Source organism: Zalophus californianus, chromosome 12 (assembly GCF_009762305.2).
Source record: "Zalophus californianus isolate mZalCal1 chromosome 12, mZalCal1.pri.v2, whole genome shotgun sequence".
NCBI lineage: Eukaryota > Metazoa > Chordata > Mammalia > Carnivora > Otariidae > Zalophus > Zalophus californianus.
In genome coordinates, this window is record NC_045606.1 from 46,835,584 (window position 1) to 46,856,261 (window position 20,678).

The 20,678-nt window shown below is 34.4% G+C and overlaps 1 protein-coding gene across 9 annotated transcripts in view; it reads right to left on the bottom strand.

The window, feature by feature from the left end:
- DGKB (diacylglycerol kinase beta) overlaps window positions 1-20,678 on the bottom strand; it is a 714,841-nt gene that overhangs the window by 467,890 nt on the left and 226,273 nt on the right. For all 9 annotated transcript variants that reach the window (XM_027574763.2, XM_027574760.2, XM_027574759.2 and 6 more), the window contains one exon: window positions 20,179-20,277. In XM_027574763.2, coding sequence (XP_027430564.1) covers window positions 20,179-20,277 — 99 coding nt within the window. The remainder of the gene's footprint in view (window positions 1-20,178; window positions 20,278-20,678) is intronic.

A 20,678-nucleotide genomic window follows, 5' to 3' on the forward strand; every position in this document is an offset into this window, starting at 1 on the left:
TTTTACTAAAAATGTTAAAAATATATCTTTATAGAGATATCCAAGTTTCAAAGATAGCTTTCTACATATAAAAGCGATCAGCAACAACTAAACCCTTTCTAATGTTATTTTTATTGTTATTGTCTTGCTTACTTGACTAGCTATTGAAATAAAACCATTAGAAATGTTATCCTACTTGGTTAGGTCTCATAAAATCATCAGAAGCCCATATGGTGAAGAAGGGTTCTTCAATTTCTTTTTAGCTCTGATCCATAGTAACAATACGTGTATATTTACATACTTGTAAAATAATTTCACAAAGACCACCTACTTTGGATGCCCCCCTCTCTGATATATTCTATTCTTTTCTCTCTTCGCTTCTATTCTCCTCTACTTTGGTAATGGCTATTGTTTCCATTCCTTTTTGAAATGCTGATCGAGACCCCCCAAATGAATTCGTGTCTCACCAACTGTTGGGGAATGCAGCATGAACACCAAAAATGGGTTTAGAACATGGAATTTGGGCAGGGCATGTATGGCTTGTGCCACCTGCAAGTTGTGTGACTTCAGGTAAATTTCTTCAATCTCTCCATGCTTCACTTTCCTCACATGTCCCGTGGCATGATAATGATAGCTACCTTCATGATTAAAAGGGTGTCTAACAAATTTAAGTTTCCAATAAATGGTAACTATTTTATTAACTTTAGAACCTAAATGATTCCCCTCGTTTCCACTGCCTGCCTAGAGCTCAGCAAAAAAGGACTTAATCACACTTTCTTCATCTGAAACTATGTTTGTTGCTCATAAATACATGGAACCAAAAGATTTATTTTTATTTTTTTAATGAAATGTATATGTTAGGGCTGTCACAGGACAGAGAAAAAAGGAAAGATGCAGGAGAGGAGAGAAGAGACCTAAGAGAGAAAACAATGCAGAAAAAGAGAGAGGGAGACAAGAGAAGCTAAGAAAAAGAAAAGAAGAAAAAGTCTTCCTTGCTATACTCCTCAATCCCCAAATGGACCGGGGGCATCAAATGACACCTACCGTTTTGGAGAAGAATGTCCTTTCATTCAAAGAAAACAATGACATTGAGTAAAGGAAGGATGAGAGCTAGTATCTAGACATGGCTTTAGTGCTGTTGTTGTGTTTTCTTTTGTTTTTTTTTTTTTTAAGATTTATTTTAGAGACAGAGAGAGTGCAAGAGCACATGAGTGGAGGGGAGAGGCAGAGGGAGAGGGAAAGAATACTCAAGCAGACTCCGTGCTGAGTGCAAAGCCTGACTCAGGACTTGATCCCAGGACCCTGAGATCATGACCTGAGCTGAAATAAAGAGTTGGACACTTAAGCAACTGAGTCACCCAGGTGCCCCATGGTTTTAGCTTTACTTTGAAGTATTGCAAAATCCTTAAACATCAGATTCAACCATCTTCAAAATACATTTCAAGATGAAATTCACATGTCTTATTATTTATTTGTGTCAGATAATTCTTTAAAACTCTTCCTTACATAAAGATAATTAACACACCTATTTATGAGTATGTATGTATGTGTATGATTCTGTTTGTGATGCTTGGGACAGGGATCTGAGTGCAGGTGGTAGTTTTAAATAAAAAATCACCCTTAAAAAACCACATCTAATATAATAGTTTAATATCTACTGAATTTTATGTGAATAAAATTAATCAATAATACTTCCTGATATGACTATTCTTATTCTCAACATGATCTCATTCTCAAAATGTATCATGGTGGCTTTCTAAAATACAGAAAAATCACTGTAGGTAGTGAAAGAATATTGATAATAATATTTAGAATTAAAGCATTAGGCTGATAACTTTCCCTTTTCATCAATCTTGGAAAAGACCTCGAATTAAAAAACAAATAAGTTATAATGAAATTTGTTCTTATCCTTTGCCCCTCCACTGATCTCACACCAAAGCATTTTCTAACCAGGTTAAAGTCCAATTCTGCACTCACATTGGGCTAAGATTCAATTGAGTTAAAATTTTACACTGACTGCCAGTCAACCTTATCATGAACTTTCATTATGTGCATGTAATTAATTGGGTCCAACGAACAATATCAGTACTGAGTTATAGACTCTTTTCCCCCGACCATATAATTAGAATATAATTACCCACAGGATATCAGAATGATGCAAAACCTTTCCTCTAAATGCGCCCTCATTAGGAAACAAGTCTCAATGTACATTTATTCAATCAGTGTGAATTAATTAAAATGTTACTGAAATAAAAGAGGGCAGCAATAAAGAGTATCTGACATCTATTAAGAGACTATCACTTGAGATCTGCATGCACAGTTTATATTTAAACCCATTTAGCTCAAGTAGGAACTTGGCCGTGTAATGTTATATACATCCAGTATACTAGGAAATCTGAGTAAATGAATCAGCGTGTGTTACTGTTCTTGAAAAGAACATAATATGCAATGCACACAAAATCTTAAAGGGCCTGAGCAGGATTCTAGAAGCCCCTTTATTCCCTGATGAGTCCATAAAGATGTTATCATTACATACTGGTGGACAGAAATCATGTTTAACTCCAAGTATCCAGGAAAACAGTTGTTTATCCCACACTTTTCTACTACAAATCTGGCATGTTTGTGTTGATATGGCTTAGGAGATAATGGTCAGAAAAGCCTAGACTTAGCAAAGAACTAATTATTGTTTTTTTAATAAATAAAATAACCTCCGTTACTTAAGCTAGCTCAAGGTATTTCAATAGCATATTTTCCTTAAACAGAACATTCATATCCACCTAAGACTATATTCTTTTTAAGAGGATGCATAATATAACATATTCAGATTTTATAAAACATGGAAAAAACAGTAAACACATAAAGAAACCAAAGAGCATATGCTCCTGATTCATGTAAAAATGTTCTTCTTAAAAGCTATTTATCTTGGTTTCTCTAGTACTTGGCATACTGTCACATACAATAAAAGATTACTGAATAAACTAACAAATAAACAACCCTAATACAAAGGAATACTCACCAATATTCAAGAACAGTATCAGAAACAGTAGCAAAAATTTTAAAAAGCTACATGCAACACAAGGTTTCTATGTTATCACATAATTCCTCAGACCTTTTTAGCTTTAGAAATAGGTCTTGTAAAACTTAGTTCTGATAATCAATATTTGGCATTCATTCTTACATATTATGGCACTTTAAAATGGAAATACCAATGAGCACTAAGATAAATAAGGCTATTTACAAACTGCTACTTTTCATATGCTCCTTAGGAACAAACTCTAATCAGTTCTTATTATTACTTTTTAAAAAAATATATATTAACTCCATAAGATCATACGTATTTTTAAATGTTCTGAATGCATGCTATATTTACAAAACAGTATAATGTTCTATTCAGATATTAGACTAGTTTTGGTAGAGACCAACATATGAAAGAAATAATGAACTCACTCTAAGTAAAAAGGAGATTGTCTCACACAGGCCTGCTTTATTTTTAACATAAAATTTTCTGTAGAATTTCAGTGACAAAGACATGCTGCTGCTATAATTTCTTGCTGAAAATGTTGTTATTTGAGTAACAGTGAGTAATCACCACATTAAAAAAAAACTACTAATAGAATAGGAACAATTTTTAAGTTCCATTTAGTAGTAAACATCAATTTTCATTTTCTGAGCTAGACTAAGAATGAATATTTATGATTTTTTACATGGACTACTATATTGCTTAAACCATATTTTTAGAAATCAGATTTTAAATATAATTTGACATCCAGAGAAAATGTCTTGATTCTCTTCAGAATTCTGAAATGTTCCCTTTAAGCTCTCTACCTGCAATGCCATTTTATTTTAAATATTAGGCATTTCACAGTACCATCTATTGGATATTTTATATAACTACAATAACATAACAATCACAAGTTTTCTGAAATTTAGTAAAAATTACAAAATACTTCAAGTGCCTCTCCAGAAACTAAACACAATGCTCATTAGACATCCACTAACATTACCTCATCTTCACATACTTTAAACTCAATTTTATTGGCTTGTAACAGTAAGATTTAATTACCCATGTGTTACGAATGATTTTTAAAACTAAGCCTCCATGCCACATACCCATTTTAATTTGTTATTGGATATTTATGTCACTGTCTGATGTATTTTCTTCTTGACTCAAGAGAAAGTGATAACTGATGGGGATAAAAAGAGACAATTGACTGTGATTCATTAATTCAGTCAATATTTGTTGAACATCTAATATTTGTCACAATGAATTAGATGCTAAAGATAAAGAGGTCTACCCTTTCATGTGAGCAATGAGAGTGATGGCAGAGGGGTCAGTGAGCACAGGGAAGAGCTTCACAAGAAACAATTTAAGTTCAGTTCCTGAAGTGACCTTGAGGCCTCTGTGGGACATCCAAGAGGAAAGCCACAAGGTGAAGCTGAGTATTTGCATCAAGCTTACACAGATGTATTCAAAGGTGGTAGTTGGTGTCATGGAATTGGATGAGATAATTTACAGCGAGCATAATGATGTAAGTATATAGTTAAAAATGGAAACATATTTAAGAATAGAAGGAGGCCTAGGAATTTAGCAATATGGATTGAGTGTGGCTAGAGAGGTAGCATAAAACCGAGTAGAAACGTGTGAGGTGATTGCCACAGTTTGAGAACAGAGCACTTAAAATACTGTCAATGCTGCAGGGCATTCAAAAAAGAGGATTCTTGAAAAGGCGGTCTAGTGGATGTTGTTGGTAGTCCAAAGCAGATCCTTTGTCACCTGGCCAAAGTACCTTTCCCCCACTGCTACGAGTGTGGACCACTGAGAATTCCCAATTGTCACATTTTCCAAAGAGTTACTCTTTACTCCAGGAGCGGGCTCTCCAGCGAGCAAGCACCTCCTATGCTGGAGGAAGCCACTGCTAATGAATGACTGATAATGGGTTAGAAAAAGCCAGCCCCTTGTCTTAAGAACAATTTTATGGTATGATTTTATGCCCGAACTCCCAGGGTTTAGGCCAACGCTTACACTCTCCCTATAACCCCTTTCTTGCACAAAGTTCCCTTCCTCTCTTGTTTCCTCCCTCCCTTGCAGATGGTTTTATAAAGAAACATTCCTCCCTCTCTAAATCACAAACAGCTAAACCCCCGGTTCATGCTCTGCTCCTTGGGAATCCATCCAAAAAGAGTGCCACTGGATTTGGGACAAACAGCAAGAATAGTTTTCTACCCATTTTATAGTCAGGAATTAGAATACTGTGAGTTGAGGTAGAAGGAGGAGGAAAATTTGACACGGTGAGTGTATCTTCACAGCTGCATATACTTATGGCTACTTAAGATGCAGACAAGGTCACATCCATATACAAACAGAAAAATAGCAGAAAAGAACAGCTATCCCTCTAGTGTGAGTTTAAGGGCAGGCACATCACTAAGAGTAGAAACAGAGAAATTCTAGTGCTGGACTCAAATCATGGTGCTGTCCAGTGCTACCTATCACAAGCATGTTAGGTGACACTTTATCTGAGTGTTTTAATAATTGGAAATTAGTCAATATATTGTGGGGCAGATGCCATGAAAAGAGAAAAGTGGCGAGAAAGAGAAGCAGAAAGTGCTAGAATGAAAGAAACTGGAGGGATACAGGCATTGGTGACTCCAGGATGTTGGAGTAATGGTAACCAAACGGAAGAATTCAAGAATATTTGAGGTTGGGGTGAAATAGGAATAATATTACAGGGAATAGAATATGGTGTGGTGAGCTGTATTCCTACAGGATTTGGGTTTCCTTGGGAAAGTGAGGCCAAATTGGTTAAAGCTTCTATGAGTATCAGCAACAGAATTTGAAATGATATATTGTACCATCTAGACTGAAAGGCAAGGAATGAGTATGGCAGCCTCAAAAGAACTAAATAATCTTTATTCCACAGAAAGGGGAAATATAGGTTGAACTAAGGAAAAAAGACAAAAGAGCGTCAAAAATCACTGCATTGTGCATGAAATTGGCGTACAGACCAAAAGTTTTAAATGAATCAATTCTTGCTCAGGTTTCAAGTTGAAAGTTGAAAACAGACAAGTTATATTTAATAGTAAAACAGAGAAAAGCATGTATATAAATACTTTATGATCACCACCACTTCATCTGGAATCATTAAAACCACAGGTTACCTTTGCAAGGTGGAATTTATCCTTAAATGTCTAGTGGTGAAGGGATCTGATTTTTATTGCACTCAAAATTTAAGAGTTAGAAGAGAGAAATGATTTAAAGTATTTGTTTCTACTGTAATGCAGTTAGTTCTGGATATTTGCCCTGCCCTAACCCCAGTCTTCCTTTGGAGGGCATAAGCAGAAATACCAAAACAGAGGTTCACATATTTGGGAACATTTATGCCACACTTTGTGACAATCGTGTCTCACTGGATAGAAAAGGTATGATCTCTGACTTGTTTTAATATGTTTTTCTCAATTATTGATGAGTTAAGTTTTTAAATTATTTTATAGTTATTTGCATTAATTTTACAAAACAAGGCTTTATTTGTTATAATGCTTATGTTTGGCTTAATTTGTGGTTTTGGTCCTCACCATTTTTAAAAGAAACTTTTGATTGGTCAAGTCTGTCAACATTTTCTTTAATGTCTTCCTTTTAGGAAGAAGGTCAAAAGGCAAAAAAAAAATAAATCTTTTTATAGGTCAAAAATAAATCTTCAATCCATGTTTGATTTGTTTTGGAATAGGTATAAAGTGGAATTTATCTTAATTTACTTTCCCATATGGCTACACAATAATCTCAACACAACCGATCCCCACCATCCCCCTCCAGACTTAATATGCAGTCTTCATCATACACTACATTACTACATATAGTTTACCGTGTTTTAGACTTTCTACCAGGTCCTTATATCTTCTAGAGCAACTATTACATTATTTTGATCACTGAGATTTTAATAAGCACAATCTTAAGGTTTGCTAAAAACAGGTCTTTCCTGTGGCACCTGGGTGCCTCAGTCGGTTAAACGGCTGCCTTCAGCTCAAGTCATGATCTCAGGGTCCTGGGATCAAGCCCCCTGTCGGGCTCCTTACTCAGTGGGGTGTCTGCTTCTCCCTCTCCCTCTGCTGCCTCTAGCTCATGTGCTCTTTCTAATAAATGAATAAAATCTTAAAAAAAAACACAGGTCTTTCCTTACTATTGTTTATGGTTTTATGAATTTATAATGTATTTGTGCATATTTATTCTTCCAGGTAAACTGTGGAATCATTTTGCCAAGCAAAAAATAAATAAATAAATACTATTTGGGAATCACATTAAATAGACGAGTGAATTTGAAGAAATGTTGGTTCTTTTTAGCTTAATTTGATTTTCTTCAGTATACTTAGACCTAAGAAAATATTTTAATTTTTTCTTTAGGGATAGCACCTTGTTTCTATTCTCCTTGCACTAAAGGAGATTTTCTTAACCCTCTCCTTCAGATCACTGCTTCAGTTGTCCTCAGAAGTTGATTCTTCCCTATATAGACACAGATATATTTTAGTTTCTGCTAAGGTATTTTTTTTCTCAACCTTGCAGTTATTCCTTTTAAATCAGTATATTATAAAGTAGATGTTTTCTTTAGTATTCTTGATCATGTAAAACAATTGCTGTTAACATTTTCTTCTGCTCAATACAATAAATCTTCATGAATGACACCCATCTAACTTTTAACTACTATGTTTCTTTCTTTTCTTTTTTTTATTTTAAGATTTTTTTTATTTATTTGACAGAGAGAGAGAGACAGCAAGAGAGGGAACACAAGCAGTGGGAGTGGGAGAGGAAGTAGGCTTCCCGCGGAGCAGGGAGCCCGATGTGGGGCTCGATCCCAGGACTCTGGGATCCTGACCTGAGCTGAAGGCAGATACTTAATGACTGAGCCACCCAGGTGCCCCTGCTTCTTTCTTTTTTCTTGCGGCAGAATTATTACTATTTTATTTTTGCAACAGGTAGACTTCTTTATACTAAAATGCACTTTGGCCATAAGCCATCAGTCTGCATTGACAGTTATTATAAAAAAGAGAAACCAAAGGAAACAAACACTACTACGATTATAGCAATATTGTTGAGGCGTAGTGCCCTCCTGATACAATTTGCTTTGGAAGAAATTAATCTCAGATCTCAGTAACAACAGTAACAATAAAAAGTGTTTCTGCTAAGTGAATGATTTATTTTTATGTTGTGAAGACTGACAAGACTATATTTCCCCTTTTCATGAGGCTACTAAGAAACTCAGGGTCAAATTTGCAAACTACCTCTGTCAACTTTTTTAGGATATTAGTGACATGAATTTCTAAGTCTAATTTGATTTCGGTGTACATTTATTGTTTTAGATTGCTGCTTACTTATATAAGCTGCTTTGAATGTTATTGGTAGTAAGTTGTAGAATAACTTAATTCATTAATAGATAATGGCATATACTCACTTTTGAATCAGGTACATACAAAATATTCTTTGCTTTAGCCTATTTCCTAGATTTTAGCTATCAAATATTTTTTATTCTTCTTTAGATAATGCTAATTTTTGCTTACATGATTTAGATTTCCATCAGATTTTTGATTAATTGAACTTCCAGTTTATGTCATATCAGCCTTTTGCTTTTGTTTTCCTATAAACCATGACAAAATTAACAGACTCCAAGTTTGTTTCCTTAAAAAAATTATTATAATTTGCTCTGGGTACAGCTACATGTTAGGCATAAAATATCATAGAAATGTGGAAAAATATCTTTGCAGCCCTATTAAAAAAAAACAAACTAAAAATAGTATTTTAGAATCCTAAAAATAGAACTCTATCATACTCAGGTAGAAACAAATACAATTTGCTGCAATATAACCATTTTTTTCTTCTAGATTAGACCTTATTTGTAAGTATACATATTCTCTATTATATAGCCTAAGCTACCACAAAGATGGGTTCTTCAGAAACCTCTAAAATCAATCTAAGACAATGTAACAGATAAATGGTTCATCTCACAAGTGTAGATGATGGAATCATCACTTAGTGAGGCAGGGTCCTTGCCCATTTCTTATCCTATGTACCTTTAAAATAAAAATACATGAAGACTCTGTCCAACCAAAATGGATGTACACATATTTTATAAACATTATAGAGCTTTAATGCTTAAATATGTGTTCCTCACTGGAATTTGACTCAGAAAACCATTGGCAAAAAATAGAGGAAAGTTCAGAATTTAATTCTACATATTTTTTAAATAAATAAATAAAAAGCAGCTATCTTTTATGAATAATAACATAAAAATGAGTCTGAGTTAGATTTTCAAAGTATGGAAAAAATTAGATTCTTTTTTGCCTATCATTACTATGATGACAATTATGAATTGATCTATAATGAATATTAATTAAATGAATATTAAGTAATGGCATTGATGAAACATTTATTAAGCACTGACAATGGGCTTTGTCCCCACTCTTTAGACAAAAAAGAAAATTGCACAGGCACAAACCCATGGTACATTACATAAAGAATTTCAAGAAAATAGATGACTTCAGTAACTGTGGTTAAAGGTTAAAGAGGTAAATGCAAGAAGGGAGAAGCAGCCGAAATGATGTTAAATAAAAACTGAAGCTCAGTGCAGGAAGTCACATCCTTAGCCAACTGTTCACACCTCTCCACCAGACTTCTGGGAGCCCTACAACTAGTATAGGAAGTTAAGGTTCCAGAGCATTCAAAATCCAAATTTCAGAATCACAAGGAATTCAAACATTTCTCCCCCTCCTTAAATTGGCTAATGTATACTATTGAAATTGTTATTATTAACTATTCTGGTTGCAGTTAAGTGACAGAGAATACAGAAAGAGCCCATAATAGCTGGACTGTGAGGAACATACACACACACCATGCTTTCAACTCTAAAAGAACTTTTGACATCATTGAGGAGTAACGACTTGATTAAACACATACTTTCAGGAAAGATTTAACATACCCGATGCTACGCAAGACTTAATCACCATATCTACAATGCATAATTTAGTAGAATTCTTATAATTGTAGAAGAGCAAGCAAGATTGGAAGAAGAGAAGGTAATATAGACATATGGTTCTCCAAGGGTGTTATATGTAGAGAAGCGTGGACTGTGTATTTCAGCAACACCATGTTGTCCAAGTTTTCAGTCACAGTAAAGAAGAGAGGTGGTTGGAAAAATGTGAATCAAGTCTAAGGATAGGTCTAGAAATCGTATTATCCAAATAGCTTTATTTTCCCTTCTCTGAGTTAACGAGCTTCATTATTGATTTTGTTGGCATTCTTTGAGGTTTATTTAAGGTAATACAGAATATTACAACAAGAATATATTCTGGGGAGAAGAGACCACAACTGGTCCCAAAGGGGCACAATACTGAACGTACACTTTATTTTTTACCATATCACCTTCTGCCAATGAATACTATTTTGACTGTATATTCTGAAAATACTATGTTTGTTTAAACATAAGATAAAATTATCATCTAAAATTAGTTACTTAAATGTTTAAATTAATAGTTTTTTGTTTTGTTTTAGGAAACATTCCAAACATTATGTTCCTGATTTAGAAATGTTTATAGTACAGAAAGAACTAAACAACTGTGAAATCTGATTCATGTGTAGAACAAAATAATACAGCATGAGCAAAACAAGGATACTTTGCAATATCGATTACAGAGTAACCAGGAAAAGCCATTCTTCATAAAGATGTTCACTAAGGTGTTATATATCATAACAAAATAAATAATTGGAAACATGCTAGGCATAAACATTATTTCAACTAAATTATAATATCTTCATTTAATAAGATATTATATAGCCATGAATAGCAATGTTCCATAGTATATAGAAACACATACGTTTAATGATATTAGTTTAAGTGTAAATATAAGGTGTCACATGATACATCAAGTTTAATTACAGATATGTCAAAAATATACATCTAAGAATCAAGAGGAAGCTTTTAATAGTGCTTCCATTTATATATTAAGAATTGTTCTTATATATCTTATTCCAATTTTTAAATTTTTTCTCTTAATTTTTATGTTGTTTTTATAAATTTTATTTTATAATAAATGGTTAAAATTTATTTTTTAAATTCCAACATCATATTTAAAATAACAGTAATAGTAGGTGATATCAACTGAACACTCGCTATGTACTGGGCATACTTCTAAGCAGTTTTCATGAATTAATTTGTTTAATTCCATTTTACAAATGGAATACAGATGTACGAAATATGAATAGCTTGCCTCATATTACAAAATTAGTGAAAAGGCCAGGATTCAAATACAAAGAGTATATTACCACACAGTATTGTAACATGGCTGAACCAATTTATTCTCCCACCTGCAATGTATGAACAATCCACTTGCTTCTTATCCTTTCCAAAGCTTAGGATTTGTAATTGTCTTAATAATTCTGAGGAGTGTGTAGTGTTATCTATTGAGATTTAAACATGTATTTTCCTGACGGAGTAAAGATGGTGTGCATACATTTATATGTTTATAGGTGATTTGTGTATGTGTATTTTATTCAAAGCCTATTTTAGGTCTTTTGCCCTTTTGGATTGGCTTGTTACTTATTATTTATTTACATGAATTATTTTTTATATCCTGAGCACAAATCATTTGTTACCAGTCTTGTAACCCTTTGAAGGAAACAACTTGCCCACAGATCCAGAGTTCATGTGCAACTTAAGTTTCTAGTCTCCATCCTTTCTGGTCATCACTATCCCAAGCTTATCTCTGCTTTCTTTCTCCTAAATTGATCTTCTATATCTCACCCCATTTCTAAAACTTTTCATTGGGCTTTCTGAATCTTTGCTTAAAATAAACAAATTACTGTTTTTCTTTCTAAGTCACTGCCACTTTCCCTAGTACATTTCTGAAAAGAGGTTGCTCATTCTCTCAACCAGTACTTGTTCTATAGTTTTTATAATTTTTTTTTAAAGATTTTATTTATTTATTTGACAGAGAGAGACAGCGAGAGCAGGAACACGAGCAGGGGGAGTGGGAGAGGGAGAAGCAGGCTTCCCGCCGAGCAGGGAGCCCGATGTGGGACTCGATCCCAGGACCCTGGGATCATGACCCGAGCCGAAGGCAGACGCTTAACAACTGAGCCACCCAGGCGCCCTTGTTCTATAGTTTTTATGGAAATCTCTCGGCTTTCCATCCAACTCATCATTCTTGCGGACTCAGAGTAGAATATCCCTTATCATATGAAACTCATGGAACCTCATAGCTCTCCCCGCTGTTCTTATTCATTATGCTTATACAGCAACCATTTCATCGAGACCCTATAATTATCTTGGGATGTTTTAAGGACAACATACAATAAACTATCCCCAGAGCTACTCGACCTCTTGATAGCTAGTGAACCTCCTCTCCCCACAAGGTGAGCCTCCCAGACCCGTGGCTGCAAACTGGATTTTACAGTCCTCTGGGACTAATCTACTCTGAAATCAAATCAGACACTCTAATTCCACTTTCTGCTACAATCTCCTCTTCTGATTCCCTCATTTTCTTACTCTGTTGGTGTTTCTGATTGTTCAAATCACAATCCTGTATTTATACTCTCATATCTCCTGTGCTCCCAGCTTTATTTTTCCCCCAGCTTTAAATCTATTTTAGATTACACTGCTACCAGTATTTTCTTCCTAAAGCCTGATAATGTAGTCCTCTATTTATACTGGATAAGCCCAACTCCTTGACAAGACAGAACAGACTTTCCACTATCTCAGACCTTATCTTGTCCATCTCTCCAAGCCTGACCTCTATATATAACCCTTAATTAACTTTTCTTAGTTTCAAGATCTCACTCTGTCCTCTCTGATTGCTGAGACTACTCATATGGCATTCACTGTGCATCTGGCGGTCAAATCCCCACTTATTATATTCTTCAAAAGTAAGGCATCATTTCTTCAAGAAAGTTTTCATTTACTCTTTGAATTACCGTCTGGAAGAATTAAGAGTCTGTTCTCTAGAGCCCCTATAAGTTAATATTTATCTTGCCATAATATGTAATCTGCTTACCTGTCTTGACCAATAGAGTGTAATTTGTAGGAAATAAGATAAATGCTCTTATCTGGATTTTTAGCTCCAGTAACTTAAAAAGACAATGGGAAGAAGAAAGGAAGAAGCAGAGAAAAGAAGATGGTAAAACAAAAGAATCTTGCACTGCAGATATTGTATATAAAAATAATGCACAGAAATTATCAGTAATGATCTTAAAATAAAAACAGTCATTATAGTATATAAACAGTAGATACTTATCTCTAATATAAACTCTGGTTTAGGGGCACCTGCATGGCTCAGTTGGTTAGGCATCCAACTCTTGTTTCAGCTCAGATCACGATCTCAGAGTTGTGAGACTGAGCCCTGCTTCAGGCTCTGTGCTCAGTGCAGAGTCTGCTTAGGATTCTTTTTCCCCTCTTTCTCTCCCTCCCCCTCTGCATCTCTCCCTCCTTACATGCTCACCTGCGCATGCTCTCTCTTTCTCTCTCTCTAATAAATAAATAAAATCTTTAAAAAGTAAAGTCTAGTTTAAAGTAATTAACATTATATCATCCCTATATTAAATTTATTAGCTTTACTAGCATATATTGATATAGAAAATGACTAATAATCAATCCCTTATTTAGAAAAAAGGAATCTTGCTCTTAAATAATAATGTACAATAATCATTCTATGCATGGAGAAAACTAAATTAAATCATGGAGCTAAATATAATAAAAATGATATTTATGATGATCTGTTTCATTTCACTGTTCAAACATAAAGTTTAAAATGCCACCTCCCCATGAGACATCTCAAGTTTTCCTTTGTTGAGAGTGAAAAAATCAGTGTAATAAAAGCCTCCCTCAAACTGAAGAATCGTTATAAAAACATGCACACTCCTAGAGAACCAATTTGACTGATCATAAAAAAAAAATATAAAACCTGGAATGAACATATTGACTACACTACAGTTCTAGAGAAGTTGATCAAATTTGTAGCTTCCTTTACAAAATTACTCTAAGAATCAAAAGACTTTAGCCTCTTTCATTGATTTCTGTGATCTAACAAATTTATGTACTATTAGAAATAATTTTAGAAGTTCTGAGGCCATTATAATGAAGAGAAATTTATGGATGAGATAGTAATAAAGTTATGGATTAGCACAAAGAAGTAAATAACAAAATTCATGCATCATTGTCAAACGTGGTATGCATTTACCTCTGTGCATTCTAAGGATAGAAGATAAAACATGAAAGTAATAGATCCAGGCATTGTGTTTTATCCTAAATGCATACATGGAATCTTCTTTTTATTTTTTATTTAATTTAAACACAACGCCTGCATCTATTGTATTCAGCCTTTCGGGGGGGGCGGGCAGGGGGCTAACATATATGTGTGTGTGTTGTGTGTTGTGTGTGTGTTGAGTGTAAATAATAAATATGTAATAATTATAATTTTAAAAAAAAAACCATGACAGTAATAGGATTGATAGGGTACAAAAGATAACAAACCATGATAAAGAGAATTGGGAAGGATTTCTGCTAGGTAATGAAGGCATCTCTAAAAACATAGCTTTTGTTGTTACAGTAAGGAGTTCTATATGACTTTTAAAATGTCTTTCAATGTAGGTTAATGACGTAATAGTGAGTCCGAATAAAATTAAAGCAATTCAGTAAGGGACTAAAACAAATGGACCAAGTCTGTCTTTGGTTGGGGGTAAAGTTTAGAACATAAAAGAACATAAAAGGTGTGTTTCATGCTTATCAGGCCATGTTCTACATGAAATTATTACAATTTTTTGCATTGTCACTTTGAGATTGGACAACAGAAATTTCCAACTTCAATCTATAAGGAGAATCAAGAATATATTTTTTAATGGATTCCATTCAAAGGAGAAATATTCATTTTAACAATCAGTTGGGAAGGATTAATGGCCTTTTATGGAAATTAAGTTGTTTATCAAGAGTCCCCACTGAATAGATTGGAATCACTTTACATTTGTTTGGAGGTAGGATAAGGGAAGGCCTTCAAGAAATCTGCCTTTGCAAACAGTTCTGAATTTTCTTCGATATGACAGTAAATGGACCATGAGTGTCATCATTTTTGCTGGAAGATTTTTCAAAGAAAGCATTATAAGTATTCAAACACAGTCATAGGAGTATCTTGACAAAAATCTCTAAATTACATAAATTTTAAGCAATATGGTTTTTTGATAATACTCTCGAAACATGCCAGAGATCAACTGCAATCCCAGAAAACAGTGATTATATCTGATGTCTAGACTCACTGGTCACATTTCAATTTTAATTTCAGAGTAGCTGGTTTCAATCCATTTTTATGGCAATAGGCACTTTCAAGACCAATTATGTGTGGAAGCCGTTGGTAGTATATGCCAATAAAAGCGTGTCATCAGTGCAAAGAAGGTGCTTACCTTGCTAATCTCCATAACAGGTGAGCACATATCTACTGAATCATTAACTTGAAGTTAATAACAAGTGTTGGGGAGCAATTGGGAGGCTGAGAAACGTGATGCAGGATTTTTTAAAAGATAAATAACACCTAAAAAGATGTTCTAAAATATCAAAAGACTGCTGCTGTGGACCATGACATTGTAGTGTGTTATTTAGATGCTTCATCCAGGAATTAGGCTCTGTATTAAGTTTATGTCACTCATTCAACAGCTAATCCCTGACTATATAGTCAAGGCAAAGGAAAAAAAAAAAAACCTCAATAAACATAGGTATCTTAAGTTCTTCATTTTATATTTCCTAGAATAGAGATAAATTTCTTCTATTCACGTCCATCTTGCAGTGATTCTGAACCTCACCTGCTCTTCTTCAAGAATATCAGCATGAGAAAATGGGACTCATAATTTTTAAGAAGGAAACTGTTATTGAAAACAAAAAGGAAAACAGGATTATATTATTTGTGAAAACTAATGATATTCTTTAAACAAAAGTTAAAAATTTACAATGGGTGACATGGTGTGGAGTTATTCCTGGGATGTCAAATGAGAATTTACAAATTAAAAAGTCTCAGAGCCCATCAGTCAGAACAGATTACGCAATTTAGTGGGCAGAACAACTGCATAATTTCTTTATATTATTAGTATTTAAATAGTTAATGGGTCCAATAGTAGTATGAGTATTTATTCCAGGCTAAAAAAGTAACCTTTAATTTCTACTTAGCAAGGCAGGGGAAATTTTAAAGTAAAGAGATTCAGGCTGATTTATTAACATATACAAAATTCCAAAAGCTTTAGAAAGTGGGTGTACTTAAGAGAACTACAGTAGTTCCAATTATCCTTGATTTCTAGTGTGCAACTGGCATATGAGGGATTAGGTGAGTTGACCTAGTTAGAGCCTTGCTTACCATGCTAGATAAACTGGAATTCAAATAGAGAATTACTGGATATTTACTTATTTTAAATATGTTAAAATATTTAAGCAGGAAAATATTAGATTGCCTTTTGGCAAGTGGATCCATTCTGTTTCCGCAGAATGAAGATTGTATGGAATGGAGGCAATTCAGTAAGGATACCATTAGGACAATCCTGGAGAATAATTTGTGATGGTGACATGTGAGGCAGTTACAGTTGGGCTGAAGAAAAGAAAAAGGATTGAGAACTTTAGAATAGGCTGCCCAGTGATTAATCTATTTAAGATGAGTCATCAATGATAATTCTTAGGTTTCTGTGTTGGGAAAGTTAAGATATGAATGTTCTAGTCACCAAGATAAGACAAACAGGAGAGGGAGGGGACCTGTTTTGGGATTTGGAGAAAGGGTGAGAATGATGAATTCCGCGCATGAGTTTTGGAGTGATACTTCTTGGGTTCCAATTCTGGTCTGTCACCTCATAGCCATGTGACACAGGAAATTTACTTAACCTCTCTGTTTCTCAGTTTATTCATAAATAAAATGGAGATAGTTATAATATTTATCTTGTGGTGTCATTGTGAGGATTAAACAAATTCATACGTATCATTACCAGTGACCACAACCCCTTCATAATCTCAGTTTGCTACCCCACTCACTCTCACAACCTGACACCAATAACCTTGATTTCAACAATCTTGGATTCAACTATAATCTACAACATATTCTTCCTAACACCCATTAGTGTACCTCCCTCTTCATGTCCTTACTTCCCTCACCTCCCAGCTTAAATTCCATGGTCAATCCTTACACTCACTCTATTGCATAAATGCTCTACTCCCTGGCTACTCTCCCTTTTTATCATATTTAGCAAAACACAGTCTCCTTAAGGCTAGGCTATGCCTATCCTTCTCCTGGAACTAGACTAAACTGGAGAAATATGACTGTATGTGACCAGAGAAATATACTCATCCAAGCTTACTGGTTTTATTCTAACTTTATGATGACAAACAAGTGGCTGCTCATTACTCCCTGCCAAACAAATGGTATTTCCTCGACCCGTTAAGCTCCCACTTTCCTCAGTGCCTGTTGTGTGTGTGTGACTTCTTCCCAATCCTCAAACTTCTCAAACATTTTATACCGTCCTTGCTCTCAGCAATATCCCAGGTTCCTAATTCTCTGAGAAAAGAGAAGTGTCACATATGTTTTTGTTCATTGCTGCCCCCTCAACAGTTACATTGTTCTTTTTAATAATATATATATAAGTCAGATCATTCCCTTTTCTGGTCAAAATCCTCTAACAGCTTCCAACCTCACTCGGAATAAAAGCTAAAGACCTTACAGTGGCCTAAATTGCCCTACAGGGTATGAAAATTTTATGACATTTTTGACCTTCTCCTTTACTCTTCCTCCTCCTTTTCACTTAGGCCCAGCCAATAATCTCCTTGATACCCTTCAGATAGGACAGTTTTCTCCTGCCTCTGGGTCTTTACTTGTCCATCCTTGGTGACTCCTCTGTGAAGTTCCATCCCCAGAGAGTCATGTGGGTGACTCCCTCACATTCTTCACCTGTTCATTCAACTATCCCCTTAGTGAACTCTTTCTTGACTACCGCTTTCGTAACTACAGCCCCACATTTCTTCTCTTCTTGCTTCAATTTTGTCCTTTATATTTAAAGTACAACCAGGTATGAAATAATTTTCTTATTTCATTGTTTATTGCTGGAATGAAAACTCCACAAAAGCAAAGATTTAGTTTAGCTTTTACCCCCCTACCTATAATACTATTTGGCAGCAACTAGACACTCAATAAATACTTGCTGAATTAATGAATGAATATGTTTAGCATACTAGCTGGTATGGTATATGTGCTCTCTATATACGAGCTACCATTAGTACATTGAATAATGATAATATATTAGGCATGTGAGACAGCATGGGACCTTCAAGTTGCAGCTTTATAGGTGTGAGATGCAAACCTATGGATGGAGGATGAACTGAATATAAATTAACATAATAATGAAGTCAACTAAATAAACAAGATCCCACTGGGAAGAATGTTAAGAGTGAAAAGCTATGACACATGAGGGTTGAGCAAAGGGATGCACCAGCATGGAGCAGGATGAAGTCACGAAAGCCAGGAAAGATAAAAAGGAAGTATCCAGAGAAACAGAAGAAAGCCCAAGAGAGTGTGGTATAATGGCAGTCAGTGAAAGGTAGGCATTCATGAAGGATGAAGTAGTCAATAATGCCAGATATTATAGAGTAGGTAGTACCAAGGAAATGATAAGAGAGCAAATGTTGAGATGCAAATCATGATTAAAACTGTAGGAAGATTTAATGTTTGAAAATAAATCTTCAGAATCAAGAGTATCTAAAAAAAAAAAACGAGAGCGATTTGTAAGATCGTTAGAAGATAAGAATATTCATGTAACACATGTTCTTTACCTTTGAGTCTCTCAAAGAAAGAAAAGATAGAGAAATAAAAAGAATGCAATTCATGCTTGACTTTATGTGACCAGAGGTTGACATAAGTGTAGTCCCCTGGTTCAATGAACTGAGTAGGGTTTTATATAGGCAGCCAGATGGTAGGGCAGCATGATGAATTTCTAGGGTTAAAATCTGAGATCAAGGTTGCATCAAAACTAGTAAAATTACTATAATTTTAAAAAGAATGTAAACATGTAAAAACTGTACAAGTCCTTTCTCTTTAAGACAATACTATGAAAGAAAAAAATAACACCCAAATTCATCTAAAATGTATTTTTATATGGCATTCATTATTTTTAATTAATCTTATTTACTACAGAATGTCTAATGAATCTCACATGAAAAAAGGAAACTTGGAATTAGTTATTGCTATCCTCAGCAACGTGGAGGTATTTTCTTTTGCTCTATATTTGTAGTTTGAGAAAACGAAGAGTTTTAAATAATTTTTAAATAAAGACATTTAAAATACAACCAGTATTTTACAGATAATTACAAAATGAATCATAAGTGGGTGCAAATTGAGTAATTTGATTAATTTCTAGGTTGACCTTTAGAAAAGTATTTGTCTAACATTTCTTAGTTGTTGTATTTTTATTATATCAAGCTAAAGTTCCAGCCACTTAATTTCCATGTCATTTTTAAAAATGCGAACTGCATTATGGATATAAAATAGTTTGTTTTGTAAAATAAGTGTTTCACTTAGGAAACAATTTGGATTTCAAAATGTAAAATGAATATTACCTTTGAATATCTACTTCTCTTTCTATCAAGGTTTGCTCTTCTCTGGGCTGCCTCAGTTATGCATTTCCCACTTACATATTTATTTAATTAAGTATTTTGCAGGTGGTTAAATTTATTGTTCACTAATAAAAAATACAATACACCTAATGGCAGTACATAACTTTCTTTAGCATATGTGTCCTCAGTCTAGGTAGCCTCTGACCTAGATAGAAGAACTCAACATTGCAGATATATAATGTGCATCCCCAGCAAAATTGCCCCTAAGAATAACTTCATTATTCTGGGAAGCTAGATCTATAAAACATGTAAAATGTAGAAGTGTTCTGCCTATACAATTTCTGGTAAGTACAGCATGACTAAGTGGTAAAGCCTGAGTCAGCTTCAGTTAGAACATACCTTACTAAAACGTTTATTGTGCCACAAAGAAAAAAGGAAATATAGTGGGCAAAGGTGTCTACTCGGCAGTAATGAGGTATTTTAGATCTATAGAGCACTGCCTTGATCAATGGAAAATCAGCCCTGGAAGCATTTAGTGGTATAGCGTACCGGTTTGTCATAAAAATGCCAAATTAGAGCAGAATGATGAGAAGGAAAAACTCACCAGTACTACTGGACAGATTGTTGTGGGTGGTAAAATATGGTCCTTCAAAGGTCCGCAGTCACATTCAGGTTTGAGATGAGAAGCACATTTATTATGCAGCTAGGAAAGAGAAAGAAGACACTATCATTTGGAACGACAATAGCAAATATGGAGCAGATATTTCAACCGAGATACAGCAAATGCATTAAAAATACATCAAAAGAATTCCAAGAACAATTAAGAGGATCATAAAGGGAATGATGTTACATTTGCCCTTATATATCTACCTTAAATCCACCATTCAGCAACTTCTGTGACCCAGACTATATATTTTATGAGAAATGTTTATATTAAAAATGTAGTTTAGGTTTTACACCAATAAAAGCCTGATTTCTTTGAAAACACAAATTATTGTCTCTTCCTTTGCTTATCTGTTAGCATAATCTTGAAACCACTGTGCACTGTGGATGCTTTTTTTTTTTTCTTTTTTGACCCTCCTGTTTTCTCAAAGTCATTCCAAA